Source organism: Candoia aspera, chromosome 3, assembly GCF_035149785.1.
Source record: "Candoia aspera isolate rCanAsp1 chromosome 3, rCanAsp1.hap2, whole genome shotgun sequence".
NCBI classification, from domain to species: Eukaryota; Metazoa; Chordata; class Lepidosauria; order Squamata; family Boidae; genus Candoia; species Candoia aspera.
The window spans coordinates 123,882,867-123,901,423 of record NC_086155.1 but is presented as its reverse complement, the minus strand read 5'-3'; the positions used below and the strand labels follow the sequence as shown (position 1 = coordinate 123,901,423).

Here is an 18,557-nt window from a genome sequence, read left to right as displayed (position 1 = left end):
TTGAGCCTAAACTATCAACAGTCATAATGTCTCTCTTTATGTTAAAAAGGAAACTATTCTTCAGAATAAAACTCTCCTCCCTTGTTTCCACAGAAGGCAATTGTTGCTTCTAGGTTTTTCAATCCCTGCATTTACTAGGATTGAAATATGATCTAGGAAGCATCTTTACTGCATAGCTCTCCATTTCTGTTGTGAAGATTGAGGGAACTGATTTATCTTCATTAAAGTCACTGGAAAATTAGATAGTTCAAACAACAAAAAGTTTATTTTCTAGCAGTTTTCTCCTGCTCTCCCCCCTGCCCTCCCCAACAGTGAGTAGCATAACAAAAGTAGTGGAGAAGTCACCAGCATATGAATCACTCCCTAGTCATGCATATTTTTCCTGAACAAAGTGATTCAGTTTTTCAGAATTTAATACCTGACTGAATCAGTGTCCTACTTTCTACCCAGAATAACTACAACCAAGTTTGGCTACAACCAAGAAGACTCTTGATATTTCATATAAACAAACATAAGAACACACTTCATTCTGCTTTCATTTTTGTTCCATGTTTTTGTTTGCTGTAACAACCTTCTCTGTTCTTTCCCCAATGTGTTTGCTCTTAACTTGTAACTAAAAATTGAAAGCCAAGAGTGGATTGTGCACTTCCATCATTAGGACAAATCCTTCTCCCTGGCTCCATAACTATGGTTAAGAGTTATTTTGGTACTATTAAACAGGATTCCCATATATATAATTGTGGCTGAAATATAATTTTCTATTCTTAGTTCACTCGGAATTTCAAGCAGGCAAAATGGTGATAACAGTGCCATGGAGAGTCATGGCTTCATCAGAAAAGGAGACAATATTACATGACTAGATGGGACTCAAAGGAGATGATATGAGCTGCGATCATATAGGCCACACTTCTTCTCTTAATTAAAGTTAAAAAGAAATCAGCATAATACTTGAAATGTGTAAGGCAAAGGGACAGGGATGGGGAGAATGATGGAATAAATAATGGCAAGTTGAAATTGATTTTACTTATTAAGAACTGCACAACATATTGAGTTTGTTTTTATATTATGATAATTTTTCCCTGGGCACTTCCTTGAAAATAAAGCATAACAGTCAATTTCTCAAAAGCACAATTTGCAGTATAGCTTGACTCATATATTAGATAAGCCACAAATGTCAACGTATAGACTGCAACTCAGTCTAGACACCATAGCAATGCAACATTAAGGAAGTTAATTATGATTTAGGGCAGGGTCAGACAACCTTTTTGGCTTGGTAGGGGGAAACACCCTTTTTAAAAAATGTATTTTTGTCTCTTACAGCCACAGGGAGAGGGATCTGCACGAATGCAATGATGTCATAGAATAGGCAGGATCAAACTTTTTTTTTTACCCTTTTTTCCCAAATCAGAAATTTTACTGCTGCATTTTAGCACTGTAATTTTATAGTGCTTTGGGGCTGCAACACTGACAAATCATGGATGGACTATCATCAAGTCAGGACCCAAAACCATGGTCTGAAGTTTATTGCAATCCATGATTTGGGCATATTAAGAGCTGGTATTGTGTTTGAATGTTTGTTCATTACCGTCCTTGCTTTCTCTCTGGTAGCCACCTAACTGATAAGCAGTTCTGAATTACACGTTTGGAAGTTCAACTACCATGCTATATTCTAAACTGCAGGTGGTCCTCGCTTACCAACCACTCATTCAGTGACTGTTCAAAGTTACAATGGCATTGAGTGGTACATGATCAGTCCTCAAAGTTCTGTCCGTTGCCATGTCCCCAGGGTCATGTAATCGCGACCTAGGTGCTCAGCCACTGGTTCGCAATTACAATGTTGCAGCTTCCTGCAGTCATGTGATTGCCATTTGTGACCTTCACCGCTGGCTTCTGACAAGCAAAGTGATGTCACGCTTAACAGCAGTGCAGGATTTGCTTAACAACGGCAACCAGAAGTACCAGAACTGCCATTGCTAAGCAGTGTAGTCACGTGTCATTGAGCTTGACAACTGTGTCACTTAGCAAAGGAAATTCCAGTCCCAATTACCATCATAAACTGAGGACTACCTGTACGGACAATGCAAATAAGGCACGAGAGCTGTCAGAATGAACCTATGTGGCCTTAAGCATTGTGATGCTAAACTAGTTAACCACAGGACTGCCTGTTCAACTGCACTGATGGAAAAGTTATGCTGTTCTTTTCAAGTATTCCCAATGTAAGCTACATTTCCAGCTTTTAAGACCTGTATTGGCACTAACAGCAATTCTAGAACTGAACTGAAAAACTGAAAGGCTATAATGTATAGCTCAGTTCTCAGTGAGTGGTAAGCTTCTATCTGGGCTATACTACTTTTGCACATTTTTTAAAACATGGGTGCATTTTTGTCTTGTTTGAACTGGCCAAGTAAACTACAACCTGTACAAGCAAGGATTAATTTCAGAGTAAGAAAACTAAGTTATACTTCAAAGACCCAATACATTTTGCAGTATTAGTGCAAGACACTGCTACTGGAATTTCTTTCAGTGTTAATGTTATTGGAAAAGATCCACATAGATATATGCTTCCCAGAAATATAAAGCAAAGTGCTAATCATTTCCTAACCGAGTTTCACAAGCATTAACCATATCAGCAATATTTAATTATTTGTGTGTGTGTGTGTGCACGAGCGTGCACACATTCTAGATTGCATATTGTTCCTATTTGACAATGGAGAAATCATCTCAAGTTTCCAAAACAGTAGAAAGTTACACAAACATCAGGAAGCAACCAGTTTAAAATCCTTTTGAGTTATACAGTATCTTGGTTAGAACTTGGCCCAACAGACCAAGCAATAAGTTTCACGGGCTAAGCAGATTTCCTCTTTAAGCAAGTTTAAATTTATATGTATGTATGTATGTATGTATATAAGCAATGCTTAGCATCTGATAAAGAGTAGTGTATTATCTCTAAATATTGAGGGTTCTGATTTTGGCTGTAATCCAGAACTATTGCTAGAACTGTCACTACAACTAAAGAAAAAATTCTACAATTCTGGTCCTATTTCTAAGGTTTTTGGTATGGATTTTTCCTATTCCTGCTATCTCTGGAAATGACCATTACTGAACTTTGGATCTTTGACATGCATTAAAAAATATGGACACCCATCTTGTAATATACAACTCTGGGCAGCTAACAGCAATAATAAAGAAATCACCAGAAAAACAATATAACAACAGCAAGAGGCAGACACCCAATCCAACAACTGCATTAAATCCATCTAGCTATACAGTCCCCTGGGCTCTAAACTTGCTATCCCAGTGCCTGGGGGAAAAGCCAGCTCTTAACACCTTTCTGGAAGATAAAGAGGGCAGGAGCCTGCCACAGCTCAAGGGAAAGGTGTTCCATAAGGGAGGGGCCATTACAGAAAAGGACGCTTCCTAGGTTCCACTAGATGGTAACATTTGAGGGAAGGAATCTGGAGCATGCCCACTCTATCCGACCTAGTGGGACAGGCAGATACCCTCAGGGAGTGGAGGTCCCTCAAATAACTTGGCCGTCTGCCATGTAGGGCTGTAAAGGTGATAACCAGCACTTTGAATTGCAGCTGGAAAGAAAGTGGGAGCCAGCGGAGCTCGCGCAGCAATGGTTAACAGGGGCAAACCAAGAGGTGGCCATTACCACATGGGCTGCTGTATTCTGGACTAGCTGTAATTTCCAGGTGGTGTTCAAGGGCCGCCCCATGTACAGTGCATTGCAACAGTTGAATCAGGAAGTGACGAAAGTGTGAGTGACCATGAACAGAGCCTCCCAGTCCAGAAATGGGTGCAATTGGCACACAAGTTGTATCTGCACAAAGGCCATCTAGCCACGGCTGCCACTTGCTTCTCGAACAGGAGCCACAAGTCCAGGAAGACCCCCAGCTCTGTCTGGGGAAGTGCTAACCCATTGAAAGTTAAAGATAATATACATCACTGGTCCCAGGGGCCAAGAATCCAAAGCCACTTGTTTTGCTAGGGTTGAGCCATAACTGGTTCCTCCCCATCCAGATCCCCACAGCCTCCAGGCACTGGGTCAGCACCGAAACGATATCACCTGCCCAGCAAGGGGTGGAGATTTATTACTGGGTATTATCCGTGTAGTGAGAGCCAGTTCGGTCTAGTGGTTATGGTGCTGGGCTAGAAACCAGCCATCTGTGAGTTCTAGTCCAGCCTTAGGCATGAAAGCTGGCTGGGTGACCTTGGGCCAGTCACTTTCTCTCAGCCCAACTCGGTGCAATGTAAACTAGCCTCCTCGTGGTGCACCCCAGGCAATGTGACTTGTCTACACATCTGGCCGCTGGACCTCACAAGGATTTCCCAGCAAGAAAAGCAGCATGAACATCGAACTGCTATGCCATACGATAAAAAAGAAAAAAAAAATCTGTGTAGTGATGCTGCTGCACCCCATTGGATGACCTCACCCAGCAGTTTCATGCAGATGCTAAAAAGGAGCTGTGAAAGACCTGAACCTGAGGCACCCCACACTGTAGGGGCTTAGTGCTGGACTACTCCCCTCCCACCAACACCAACTGGTACCAGCTAAAAGGAAGGAGGAGAACTACTCCAAAAAAGTGTCTCCCACTCCCAATCCCCAATATTTATTATTAATTTATTTTATTAATCAAATTTATCACCACTCATCTCCCAAAAGGGACTCTGGGCGGTTTACCATAAAACATGAATAAAAATATAAAACTGTAAAACACTATAATATACAGTAAAATAAATATGATAAAAACCCTGATGCCTGGAAGTTCTCTGTGATTTGCAAGCAGAGCAGGGTCCTTCTAAGAAACTAACCATCCCCAGGAACGGCTACTCACTCTCCCACCCCAGGCATAATTACAGAACCAGGTCTTTAGCTGTTTCCTAAAGTCCAGGAGGGAGGGAGCCAATCTCACTTCTGGGGGAAGGATATTTGAAAGGGCAGGGGCTGTTGCAGAGAAGGCCCGCTGCCTGGACCCCGCCAGATGGAATTCTCTTGCAGACGGGGTCCGTAGCATGCCCTCTCTGCAGGATTGGGTGGGACGGGTTGATGTGATGGGGAGAAGATGGCCCCTTAGGTAACCTGGACCCGTGCCATGTAGGGCTTTAAAGGTGATAACCAACACCTTGAATTGGACCCAGAAGCATACTGGCAACCAATGCAGCTCGCGGAGCAACGGGGTGACATGTGCTGATCTTGGGAAACCCAAGATAGCCTGCGCGGCTGCATTTTGCACCAGCTGTAGCTTCCGGATACTCTTCAAGGGTAGCCCCATGTAGAGCGCATTGCAGTAGTCTATATGGGAGATAACCAGGGCATGAGTGACCGTTCGCAGGGCCTCTCGCTCCAGGAAGGAGAGTAATTGGCGCACAACACAAAGTTGCACTAAGGCCCTCCTAGCGATGGCTGCCACCTGCTCTTCGAGCAGGAGCTGTGAGTCCAGGAGGACCCCCAAGTTATGCACCAGGTCTGTCTGGGGCAGTGCAAACCCATCCAGAACTAAAGATGACAATTTCCCAGAAATCGAGGAGCCATTAATCCATAGCCACTCTGTCTTCCCTGGGTTCAACCGCAACCTGTTGTCCCCCATCCAGGCCCCCACAGCCCCCAGGCACTTGGAAAGGGTGGCCATGGCATCACTTACTTCACCCAGGATGGAGATGTATAATTGGGTGTCATCTGCATATCGATGATACCTCACACTGTAGTGACAGATGATCTCACCCAGTGGTTTCATGTAGACGTTAAAAAGGAGTGGAGAGAGTACTGAACCCTGCGGCACCCCACAAAGTAGGGGCCGCAGGCTGGATCTCTCGCTCCCTATCAACACCGACTGGGACCGACCCTGGAGGAAGGAGGTGAACCAGTGCAGAACCATGCCACCCACCCCCAACTCCCTAAGTTGGTCCAGAAGGATACCATGGTCGATGGTATCGAAAGCCACAGAGAGGTCAAGAAGAGCCAGAATGGATGCACTCCCTCCATCCCGCTCCCGCCAGAGGTCATCCATAAGTGCGACCAATGCCGTTTCCATCCCATAACCAGGCCTGAAACCTGACTGAAAGGGGTCTAGATAATCCGTTTCATCCAGAATCCTCTGGAGCTGCAAAGCCACCACTTTCTCAGCCACCTTCCCCAAAAAGCAGAGGTGGGAGACTGGGCAAAAATTGTCCAGTATAGTAGGATCCAGCGATGGTTTCTTGAGGAGAGGGTGCACCAGCGCTTCCTTACAGGTTGCTGGGAACACCCCCTCTCTCAAGGATGTGCTTACCATCGCCTGGACCCAGCCACATGTCACCTCCTGCGCTGCTTTCACCAGCCAGGAGGGGCATGGGTCTAATTGGCAAGTGGTAGCATTTACAGTCTGGAGGATCCTGTCCACTTCCTCGGGTTCAACAGGATCATACTGGTCCCAGATAACCTGGTAAGTACATTCCCTGGGTATCTCCTCCGACTCTGTCTCACGCTTGGAGTCCAACTCAGTCCGGATCCGAGCGATTTTATCCTGCAGGTGCCCCAAAAATTCCTCTGCACGGCCCTGTAGATGGATTTCTGACTCCCCTTTCCCTAAAAGGGATTGGGTAATTTTAAACAGGGCCGCCAGGTGGCATTCTGCGGATGCAATAAGAGCGGAGAAGTACTGGCACTTCGCCGCTCCTACTGCCACAAGGTAGGCGCTAGCTTGTGTTCGGTCAGGTTCGGTTTTTGTCTTCCTCCAGCAGCACTCTAGGCGTCTCTTAACCCTCTTCAAAACCCTCAGCTCCTCCATAAACCACAGGGAGTGCCAGGTTTGGGTAGGCAAGAGAGGCCGCACAGGGGCGATCCTGTCCAAGGCTCCAGCTGCCTCGCTATTCCAGACATCAGCCAGGGCCTCTGCTGGACCATGCAGCGGTTGTCACAAAACCATATGCCTCCTTTCCTGATGTCAATGTGTGTGGACCTTTATTGAAGTGTTATACCATGTTTGTTGCACTGCAATGCAGACAACCAGCAATGTGCTCAGTCCTAAATTCACTTGAAATTGCACACCACTGTGGCTGCAGCCCAACTGACCTATACTGTTATGCAACAAAAAGACAATTCAGCTTGAAACAACGAGTGTGTTGAGCTTTTCAACAGCTCCCCTCCATAATCCATTCCTGGTGCTACCTAGGACCCAATTCCATTTATCACAGCAGTAGAATATAAAATGGCATCATTTATTTATTTATTTATTTCTCACATTTGTACTGCCACCCATCTCCCCCCACAGAGGGACTCTGAGCAGTTAAATCATCCTGTCAGCACCTTTTCCAAAGGAACTCCTGAGTATGGTTAAACTTAATTATACATCAAATCCAAAGGAATGAAATATTCAAACATGGATTATATTTTTCCACAAACTTTGCAAACTATTTTACTAAGAAGCAGAACTGTTGGCAAAACTTTTTTTCCCACTTGATTACTGGAGTCCAAGTAAAACTGAATGCTAAATGTGGCCTACCAGCATTTAGCATCAGCTTGACAATTCTGATGTTAACCAGCACATCAACCATTTCACATGGGAAAGAAGGCAGGAACTAATGAAAGGGAGAAAGTGTGCAATTCATGCTCTTCAAACTGCAAACTGATCATGTTCCTCCACCAGCACAACCAAAAAGCTTTTATTCACTGCCAGTTCATCAAAAGAAGATTCCATGTGTAGGATGTAGTCATGCTACAAAACTCTCAGCATGCCTGCTAGCCCCACATATTAGATAGCATTTTGCCAGCTTAGACATTTGAGTCAACACCTTCTTGATGAGAGATGTGTAATTTAACAGGTAGCAAAAAGAGATTTCTCTAACCCCCTCCCTTTCTGGGTAGAAGAACTATGTTTTCTTTTGGAAAAAAACAGTGAGGATTCCAAGACAAAAAGAGGAAGAAGGTATGTGCTGATGGGGAGGAGAAAGAGAGAGCCAAGATTCTCCTCCAAACTCTGATTAAAGTTGGAATTTTCAGGAAGAAGTATTTTCCAAAAAACAAAGTCACACAAAGGTAATATCAGTTCTAAAACTAACCTTTTCTCCAGAGGAATAGGGAAAAGTTAACTAAGTACTGTGTTAAGGTCAGATCCACTTGTGATTTTTTTTAGCAGCTCTGTATTTTTATCTCCTTTGGCACTCATTGTTTTACATGTGACAACTTAAAGTTAAAAAAGAATTTTTAACATTTTCCTTTTTCTTGGTTTTTTTTTCTTTTAAATAAAAGTTTGGTTCTACTGATACTTTGTGATACTGATCCAGAAGGCACACAGGTGTGTTTGCCCTGTCTTTCTCACATGCAACAGTTGGTGGGAGGCTAAGAGATGAGATGCTCTCTGGAAAATAAGTGGTGACAGAGCAAATGACCAAGCTGCTGCACTGTGGCTGGAGGTGGAACACAGTCATATAGACTCAGAGGGCTTCTGGAAGAGTTGGTTTGAGACTTCCACCAGCCTTTTCCCTATGGGGTCATCCCTGTTGATGCTCCATGAAAAGCCAACAAGGCCATTGTTTCCTTTGCTTATTTATTTTATTTGCTAAATATATATCCCATCTTTCCTTCACTCAAGGCACCATAAATACCACTCCTTCCTCCCATTTTTCCTTACAGTAACAACCTGTCAGGTACACAGGTCTAAGAGAATGTAACCCAGTGAGCTTCCATGCCTGAGGGTGGACTTGGACCCAAGTCTCCCTTATCTAACACCTTTACTTCTACTCATATCCTCATATTTCATTACCTTGAAGCTATATTCTGCTCAGCTTCACTTCCGCACAATTTAGTTCTTATTATGACTCCTCTGTTATAAAATGATCCAAATTAGACTGAAAAATCAAAGTCTCAGCTTCTGTCACCCAACTATAGTTGAAAAGAGTTTAGTTGACCCAGAAGCAATCACTGGTGCCTTATCAATAAAAAATTAATATGAACTAAATATCTATTTTCTGATTTATCTCAGCTACCTTATTATCAACATTCTTTCTAGATACTTTCGCTCATAGATATCGCCACACGATACCCACAACAAAGCCATCTGTGGCTACTATATCCTATTTGTTCTATTTCAAAACCAACCATTTATGTTGATCTAGAAAATATATTTAAAAAATACAATTTAAGCATGCTTATGAAAGCCAAGCCAAGCCAACCAAGCCAGCCAAGTTAACATCCTTTGATATGAACTGCACTAAAGCAGTCCTACCTCAAGGAAACAGCGGCCTTTCCTCTAAATTCAAGCAAGTAAAGTTGATCTTAATTCATATTGTCATGTCACAGAATAGTGATTCTCACCTTTCCATATCTTATCCCATCATTTGCTCTATCTAAGAACGTGATTTGCACAATATTTGGCTGAACGTGGGCTTCATTTGAAACTTCACCAAAACAAAAAGAGCTGATGGGTTTTGCCACTGCAGCCCATAAACTACTAGAGTACTTTTAAACTAACTCTGAAATTTGCTCTAAAATGCCAGAATCTAGTTACTGGGATAGCCTGCAAACGAGAGCATGGCCTTTATCAGATAAAGTTTATCTTAACTCAGGAGTGTCCAACCTGCGGCCCTGAACAGCTAGTAACATGGCCCCAAGGCCGAAGCACACGAAGGGTAAAATTAGAGTTAAAATTTCTAACGAGCGCCTTGAAAACTCACTGAGAATTGCAATCACTTTCATTGATGCATTAGTTTCACAAAAACAAAGTCAAATATCCCATTAGTTTTATGTTGCCCTCTTTTTAAAAATTTTATATTAAAAATATTTTAAAAATGAAGTTTTATTACTTATATACATTAACTATATATTTTATGTGTGGCGCAAGACAATTCCTCTTCACTCAGTGTGGCCCAGGGAAGCCAAAAGGTATGACACCCATGTCTTAACTGATTCTGAAGCTCAAACATAATTAATAGTAATAATTTATTAAACTTGAATGCTGCCTGAATCTCGATGATTCTGCGAATTGAGGGATGCTAGAATCAACAATAGACAGTGTACATGTCTGGATAAGTACACCTGTACTTGTGAAATACTTCAGCTATAAACTAGAAAGAAATAACCCCAGAGTTTGTAATAAAGCTTATTAGCATTTGATTCTGAACAGTGGGACCTGATGGCAATTGTGATTTCCCTATAAATGTTATCAAATTTAATCCAACCTATTAGCTACAATACTAGCTTTGAGACTCTCAAATTCCTCCTTGACCACAGATTTCACTGGGTGACTTTAGGTTAGTCGTTCTCTCTCAGCTCAATATATTCCAGAGGCTGCTCTGAGGAATAAACCAAGGGTGATCTTCACAGACACCACTTTAAACTTGCAGGCAAAAAAAAAGGCAGATTTACAAATGCAATAAACAAGTAGGTGAAAGATTTATACCTTCGGAAGTGAAACCAAAATATAATAGATGCTATCTATCTATCTATCTATCTATCTATTGCCTTTGAGTCATTGTTGACTCCTGGCAACTGCTTGGACTAGTACCTGCAGTTTTCTTGGCAAGATTTCAGAAGTGGTTGCCCTTGCCTCCTTCCTAGGGCTAAGAAAGAGTGACTGGCCCAGGGTCACCCATGTAGCTTCACATCTAAGGTGGGACTAGAACTCACAGTCTCCTGGTTTCTAACCCAGTGCCTTAACCACTACACCAAACACGCTCTCATTATCAAGGTTATTTTAACAAACATTCAATTAAGGAGGCTGTTCCCATTTTTCCTAAATGATTGGAAAGCTAAACATATTGGAGTCAAAAGAAAAATGACAGAATGCAGCTAGTCAAAGCATCAAGGGAAGTCCCCAAACTAAAAGGCAAGCTAAAGAAGCCATGCTGCAATCAACAAGGTGAGTTAAAGCGAGTTAAAGTCTGCTCATGACTATATGGGCACAACCACTTAGTTTTCTTGGCAACAGTACAGAAGGGGATGGTTAATGCTTTCCTTCATCTCTGGTGGTCTCCCACCCCAAGTATTAACCAAGCTCAACCCTGCTTAGCTTCTGAGTGTAGACAAAGTTAGCCAGCTCCTACCACCTGGTGTGACTTAAGTGACAAACTACACACCAGATAACAAAACAAGCATGCCACGCTGCCAATGATGGGCAAAATAAATATTAGTAAGTAAAAAGTTCTGGAGAAAATTGCAAAAGGAGAACCACCCCCAAAGCATCATCTTGCATTAATGAGGATGAGATGAAAAGTATTAAGCTGAAGTATGAGTTTTAGCAATAATATGTATTTTTTAAAATGATTAGATGTCAAGCAACCTGATCTCATGCGGAAAGAATAGAAGATGATATACCCAATCAAAGATTATCCTTCCTTAGTCATTGAAAAAAATATTGGTTCCATTTAGAGAAATTGTTTTTAAATTATATTCTATGGAAGCTCATGATTCTTCAGGAACATGCACAGTCAAAAGTAATTATAACAAATAAATGACAAATTTCTCTCAGATCACTTCCCAGTAATATTTATTTTCTGCTGCAAGAAGCATCCTCGAAGGACTGTTACGTGCCTACTTTGGCATATTATTTACCTTCCTTAGAGCTATCTTTACTTATCTTGGTTTATATGTAACATATTTATTAATTAATTAAATTTATTATAGCTGTCTACTCTAGACTTTTTTTTAATCATTTTTCCAAGTTTCTCTCTCTCCTCATAAATGGAACAGCAGCCACAGGAAACAATGACAGCACAATAAAGGGGTAAGCTCGTGAATAGAAATCTCAGCAATGGAAAAGTGTTCTTTAGCAGCAACTGATATGGTTTAAATATGTATGCTATTAATATTGAGTTTTATAACCAGGAAGCAGTTAAATTTGAAAGTTTGGATTTCATCATTTGGGGCATTGTAAAAATATTCAATAAAAAGAAACTAATTCCTTTTAAAGTAGTTCAAGTGATAGACTAAAATATCTTCAAACATTACACAACTTCCGAAACTTTTCTTGATCTAGTTTGTTCAAAGTCACTCCTCCATTTATTTTTAGAAGGTATTTTAAAAATGTAGACCAAGAAGTGCTAAGCAGCACATCAGATCTAGTGGGTCAAGTTATATAACTGCAAGGAACAGGAAAGAATGAGGGGTGAAGAACATGGCAAGAATTATTTCTCATACCTTGTATACAGTACAACCAGATGTGCTTTAACACAATGAATAATGCCTTTGTGGTACTTTTTAATATGGAAGCTCTACAGTGCCACCAATATGAATTTTTGCCAATTAAAACAAAATTGGCAAGAACCCTATATATACCAAAGCATTATGACCACAGGCTTGATACACCATTCTTTCAAAAGGTACATATTGGATCTAGTCACAAATATTACTGTATCTGTTACTTTAAATATATAGGAACATTCCCACCAGCTCACAGCATGCTGAGATATCTATTCACTTTTTCTTAGGAAATAAGATGTGCTGCAGCTTTTTTTTTACTGTCCTCAAAAACACCATGGTCTGCTATCCAAGGGTAAACGAGATGGGATGAAATCATGTGTCCAAACAATATAAAGTAACTGTGAGTAGCCTTGAACTCAGACAGAAAGATAGATAGCTGTTTAAGGTGGCAGGGGGAGATGAATTCTTGTCAACCTTATATAGAAAGAAAAGCTTTATGAAAGAAGGTGGAAATGACTTGGGCTTTTTTTCTCCCACTCAGCTACTGCTGCTACACCACAATTCAGTTTGAAGGTCCTCACAGTTGCGGCTTTTTTCCTAAGAAAAGATCAAGAAATCTAACCACTGCTTGTCATTTAGCTTAGTATCGAAGTTTATAATCGAACATTCTCATAGCACAATCACTAGACTACATGGGGATGCGGGCCAGCATTCTACAAACAGAAGGAAGTGCTATTTCTGTACTACAGTACTTTGCCAACACATACTAGACAGTTATATTCAGTTTTGCTGGACCTGTCCAACTGCAAGCATAATCTCACTTCATGTCTTAGATCTTTTCAGAATGGTACAGCATTAACTGTAATTACAAAGCATATGAACACATACTTATCTTCCTAAATCTTTTGTTTCTTTCCTTCTAATAGGTGATCAGGCTATTCAACACCTTCAGACCCTAACATGCAGAATTTAAGATTGATTTAGACTAACTAGCCCAGTGGAAACAACTGGCAGCCCAGTCAATACATTCCATGCCATAAAAAGTTTGCCCTTCCCAATGACTAATACATCCTTTTAACAGCTGCAGCATCAATTTAAATTCAAAGCCCACTCCCTCCTTTGCAATCCTAAAAGACCAGTCGCTGTTGCTGCCCAACTACATACTCCTACTTACATGCCTGGAACGTGGGTCTTTGGCTTAACCCCCCCCCCGCCCCCCCATCCTTTCTAATTCTTCCCTTTCTGCATGTTCCCAGTGATTGCATTGCTTCTCTCTCCCCATTATATATTCCCACTGAATATCAACTACCTACCCCTCCTTATGTCCCCATTCCAGGTTTTCCCTACACAAATACTTATTAGGATGCTTTTCATAGTATAAAACCAATAATCAACTAATACAGAAAACTACCTCCAAACTTCCGGATACTATTTTAAAAATAGTTAATTAATCAGATAGCCCAGGATCTAACTACGATAAGTAAAAAAAAAAACCCATCATCTGCAATATGCCAGGTCATGAGTCACTCTATAGCTTGCTTTAAGTCAATTCTGAAAGGAAGGAAATATTTGCCCATAACTATGATTTTTACAGGTTTTCACATTTTCCACTAGGTCCAACGGGTAGCAATGTATTGAATCAAATAATTTCTGAAACAGAACCACCCAAGTGGAATATGCTTTAAAATGGAATTTGAGGAGGAGGAGGTCTCTACTGTGACCAGGAAGAGAAGCCACCCACTTCCTGAGCTTCAGATGATTAAAACTGGAGTTACAATTTAGACTTTTTAGATAAATCCATTATATACCAAAGCCACCCAACTGACAAAGGGAAGCCCAAATGGAAGAATAAGGTAACATCTTATTTTACTATTGGCCCATAACTTCAACACATCTTTGAAATGCAAGACAGAGCAAATCAGACAATTCCAACTGGAATAATGCCAACCTTGTGAGATTATTATGAAACTGTATGATATTCAAATTCTCTAGAATGAAAATTATATTGTAAACACAATGCTGTGTGATAAGTGACTTCATAAAGCCAGAAAGAATAAGAAGCCTCTGGCCTAAGCACGGCCCAATGACAGCAATAACAAACAGGACTGTGGATTTCTGAAGAACGGGATCCACATATCTACCCTGGGAATCTACATTATAGAATGAAAACTCTCATCAGTCTTCCCCCTGCCTATGAAGACATTATCATAGCAAATCAGATACTACCTTCAATAAAGTAGCCTGAGCTCAGCCATTTCTGATCAGGCGTGAATACAAGCCTCTAACATAACCTCCTGACAGCTTCCCTTGCCTGTGGACAATACCCCCCCTCTCTTTTTTTTGTCAAAGAGTGTACAAGCAAGCCACTACACTGATGGGTAATCAAGTTATATCTGGATTTCCTTCTACATGCCTATCCCAGAGGCCAACATGCAGCCTTCACTCAACCTCCCTGCACTTCATTTTTCAAGAAATGACTTTCCCTAGATCTCAGTAGGCTTACTCTTTTAAAAGGCATTCAGATTAATATATTCTCAAGCTTGCTGCTCATTCCCCCTCCCCTTGAAAAGATAATAAGCAGCATACAAGTGGTGTTAATCGAGAAGACAAAAATACCATCCGGAGGGGAAAATGCACCTTTTGTCTGTTACTGGCTTAAGGAAAGGAGTGTTCAGAAAGCAATTCAAGCCAGAGATTGGAAGGAAGTTGTTTTCTGACATGCTTTTCCTTCTGCATACTTTGGCAGCAGGCAAACATTGTAATGACAGTCTCATCTCTCACCCCACTATTGACAAGCCTTATCTCTAAAATACAGAGCTGGACCCATTGCTTTGCCTGAATTTGTCTAACAACACCAGTGACCCCTTCTTTGGTTCTAAATACTGTTAGTTTCACTCAAAGCAACAAAAGAGAAACCTGCAACTTCCCACTTGTATCCCAGGAACAGCACACACATACTTTCTAAAATAACACAGCATTTCCATGTCAATCATGCAAAGCACATACCCCAAAGGCAATCCCTGTCAGTGCTTGCTTTCTCCCTCTCCACAACTTTTAGGTTATTTCCTCATTTATGCTCCAAACACTGAGCTCCCACAAAAAGTGGAAGCTGACAGTTTCAACAACACAAAGCACACCTCAGGTTCCCTTTTCGCTTGTACCTCCCTGGATAAAGTCTGAGGAAATTAATGTTTGTTTTTTTATTAGTTTTCTTTCCATTTCCAGCTAGTAGGCCATCAACAAGCTTTAAAAAAAGAAAAAGTTTACCACCACTGTAATTGGATACAAGAAGGTTACCACAACAGCTGGAGTGACCATGTAAGGAAAGGCTTCTGGCATTTGCCTTGTGTCGAGGTATTTTTCTTACAGCTTAAGTCTCAAAGATACATACGTTGCTTTGCCATCAGGCCCTCTAAAAACCCTACCTTGTAACAAATATGAAGTGGAAAGACATTTGATGCCCACTCATTCTATCAGATTCCTAAAAAGCACCTCCCAAAAAAGTGAACCCAATCAGATTTTAGCTTCCCATTTCATGTAATCAATACGGCTGGCATTCTATAGCATAAGAATTGGACCAAAAGGCAAATAAACTGGGTGGATGGAAATTGTGTGCTATGTTACCATCTTAATAAATAATAATTACCAAAGACCTTGCAAAGGTCGCAAAACAAAATCATGCTTTCTTTTCTGGAAAATAAAACAAAAGGAGTTGTATTTGTTGCCATCCCCACCAACTACAGTGATCAGGAACTGTGGCTGCTGAACAAGGCCATGGTTATAACATTAAGGCACACTTAGGAACACAGCAGGGATGAGCAGACTTCTGGCTTATCAGATTCCACTGTGTTTATTAGATCTTCAAGATTCATCCATCAAAGCCAGGTGTAAGAGGCACATTTAAAATTTTTGAAACGTGTTTCTCTAAGCCCACCTTGATATCATGAGTTTGCGCTCAGTAGAATTGAACCCACTATCCATTCAAACACAAGTCCCCTCTTGATACCCCACAGTTCTTTCAAATATAGGTGTTTTTTAAAAATCTCATTTTTGTTCAACAGTGGAACGTAACAACCCTTGTCAATCATCTGTGGATCACCCTGAAGGTGTACAAGCAAGCCTGATGCATCTTCTGTCCATCTTTATGTTCTACAGAAAACCAAGTCTTTTTCACTCTCTATACGCCAGCTTCTTTGACAAGACGACTTTATAGAAAAGGGGAATTGCAACAAGATACCAGAGCTGGTTAAAGATTATCTTAACTGGGGGCCAAGGGAGCATCTCTTGTCTTCTTAAGTATTTGAAAGGGAAGCACTTCATAAGGAACGATTTTAGCTTCCAGACATGGATAACTATTTGCTTGTGGACATGGATATCGAGAGCATCAATTCCGGCCCCACTGGGCGAACGTACGGAAAGAGAAAATTAGCAGAATCTCCCCTTTCTTTCCCGAACACTTCTGAACATTATCACCTCCCCCCACCCCACCCCACCCCTCCCTGGAAGATCACATTTTTCTTTAGCAATAAAGGCAACTTACCCGAACGGAAGAAAGCCGCGATGTCTGCGGAATCCTTGGCAGCGTCTTCCGCCCCTTCCCCAGCCGCGTTGCCGCTGTTGGAGGAGGCGGTCGTGGAACCGCTCATGGCTGACTGAGGTCGGTGGCTCCTCCGGATCTGATCCCTCTACTACCGCCACGATGATCAGCCTCTTTCCTCGAGCCTGACAGCAGGATGACGGGAAAACGAAATGCTATTTTTTTCCCACCGGATCCCCGGCTTCACCGTCTAGCAAAAAACGAGGAAGAAATCCATCCAGAGACACGATGGTGGTGATGGTGCAAAGGTTGGTGGGGGGGGGGGGCGGAGAGAAAGAGGTGGCTGAATGGATGGCTGGCTCGATTGCACAGGCAGCAGCAAATGGTTACAATAGGAGGAGGACACGAAGAAAGGTGTGCGCTCAGCGGTCACCGTTCTAGGAGAGCCCCCGGCAGCCCCTCCAGAGAGGCAGGGTGTGCGGCGCATGCATAAGCAATGGATGCATGCGGGAGCAAAAAAAAAGAGAGAGACAATCGCAGGAGGGGGAAGGGAGGGCGCATGGATGTTGATGGGAGGAAGGGGCTGCAATCAATGCAGCAGCAGAAAGGCGATGGGAGGGAAAGAGAATGAAAGCAGGCGGCAGCGGGCGTGCAAGTTGGTAGAAGGGTATTGCAGTCTTTGGGGAGCCAGGCAGGAGCAGCTGCATTAGCAACAGTGCCCTGGACGGGAGCTGAAGCCGCCCCGCTCCTCCATCTTGATTACAATTGCAAAGGTGGGTGGGAACAGAGAAGGAAGGAAGAGAATCCAATCCCCGCCCAGGGAAGTCAAGGGAAAAGAAAAAGAGGGAGAGAGCAGCACTGGGACGGAGCGACGGCGGCCTGTCGGAAAGCTCCGGGCGCCTCCGTCAGCGCTCGGCAGGCTGCACAGGAAGAAGCAATCGAGAGCGGTGATTGGAGCGCGCGGCTAAAGAAAAGAGCGGTTTTCTATTGGCTGAGAGCGCATTATAAGCGGCCGCCGGAGTCCAAGCAGGGAATCCCCTTTAATACATAGATGCTTTAGTAAGTTTTTGCGCCTTGTTGACCAGGAGGATCAAAGAGCGCCCTCTTTCTGTGGGAGGCCATCATAAGGCGTGGTGTCTGCAACTGAGATTTGTGAAGTACCCGCTCTCTTTTTCTAGAAATGCTCCAACGTGGTCTCCCTTACCCAACCAATAATTACAGTAGTCCGAAAAGCTACGTTCGCTTTTGCATCAGGAAAGAAAGGTGGGATGTGTGTAAAAGGGATCTCTAACCTTTCCTTTGAAATAGTTGGCGTGAGCCATCTTTATTCTGACAATGGGGAAGGCTTCACGAGGCAACAATGATCAGTATCTATCTCCCGGGTGAAGTTTATATGGGTGGAGATGGGCGCCCGATTGTTTAAGCAGAAAGCGTTTTCTGCTCCCAGCTCACCCTTCACGAGCAGGATTCGGAAGACACCCAACGTAAGAAAGGTTGTCACGGGGATACTTTTTATAATCTGCTCCTGCCAAAAACCGGGCGTTTTACCCTGCAATTTTAAAACCAGCAAGTTCAACTGAGTTTGAATAGGATTTGTTCCCAGGTTAAGCCCTTTCAAGATTGCTGTCCTTATTTGTCAGGAAAAAATAATACCTTCCCAGTTTTGTTTTTTTTACAGTTCAATTTCAATTTTCCTTAAGGTCTCTCTTCTTTTTCTTTTCTTTCAGCTAGAAAATATGTGTTCTGTTCCATTATGCTAATTCATTTTGTTGTATGTCTGGAGTCAGACCATATGGCAACATTGCTACGTTTTTATTTGAAGATGATCTCATGCAACATTAAAATTTGGGTGTAGCTTAAGGGGTGGGGGGAGGGAGAGAACAGACTTTCAGTGGCTCC

General features: G+C 42.3%; 1 protein-coding gene across 1 annotated transcript in view; it reads right to left on the bottom strand.

The window, feature by feature from the left end:
• TRIO (trio Rho guanine nucleotide exchange factor) overlaps positions 1-17,470 on the bottom strand; it is a 268,321-nt gene extending 250,851 nt beyond the window's left edge. The window contains exon 1 of the mRNA XM_063298754.1: positions 16,662-17,470. Within this exon, the coding sequence (XP_063154824.1) occupies positions 16,662-16,767 (106 nt within the window). The 5' untranslated portion in view covers positions 16,768-17,470. The remainder of the gene's footprint in view (positions 1-16,661) is intronic.
• Positions 17,471-18,557: the final 1,087 nt, after the last annotated feature.